Genomic DNA, 352 nt, shown 5'->3' with positions numbered 1-352 from the left:
CCCCCATGCCCCCCATCCCACCCTACCTATATAGTGCTGGACCAACTGCTGGACAGTGTCGAACTGGGCACGGGTGGTGATGTAGTAGCCCCCGTTGTCCAGCTTCCGAATCTTATAGTGCTTCACATGGTCTCCCTTGGCCTCATCCCAGTCCCGGATGGAGAGGGAGTAGGCACCTACATGGGGGCACGGGTCAGGGTGGGTCAGGGTGGGTCAGGGAGGGGCGCAGGGCGCAGCCCCCGGTGTCCCCATCCCTGTCCCCGTACCTTTCGTCGTCTCGCTCTCCCGGATTAGGAAGGTGCCCCTGCAGTTGCCGCTACATTACATGGGGGCACGGGTCAGGTCAGGGTGG

The 352-nt window shown here is 63.1% G+C and overlaps 1 protein-coding gene across 1 annotated transcript in view; it reads right to left on the bottom strand.

Moving 5' to 3' along the window:
- FGR (FGR proto-oncogene, Src family tyrosine kinase) overlaps positions 1 to 352 on the bottom strand; it is a gene marked incomplete at its 3' end in the record, with an annotated part of 5313 nt that overhangs the window by 3510 nt on the left and 1451 nt on the right. The window contains exons 5-6 of the mRNA XM_009276262.2: positions 267 to 316; positions 27 to 176 (exon numbers count right to left, since the gene is read on the bottom strand). Coding sequence (XP_009274537.2) covers positions 27 to 176; positions 267 to 316 — 200 coding nt within the window. The remainder of the gene's footprint in view (positions 1 to 26; positions 177 to 266; positions 317 to 352) is intronic.

The sequence above is a fragment of the Aptenodytes forsteri genome, unplaced genomic scaffold, assembly GCF_000699145.1.
Source record: "Aptenodytes forsteri isolate BGI_AS27 unplaced genomic scaffold, ASM69914v1 Scaffold321, whole genome shotgun sequence".
Taxonomy (NCBI): Eukaryota; Metazoa; Chordata; class Aves; order Sphenisciformes; family Spheniscidae; genus Aptenodytes; species Aptenodytes forsteri.
The sequence above is the reverse complement of the archived record's forward strand: the minus strand, read 5'-3'. Positions and strand labels throughout refer to the sequence as shown.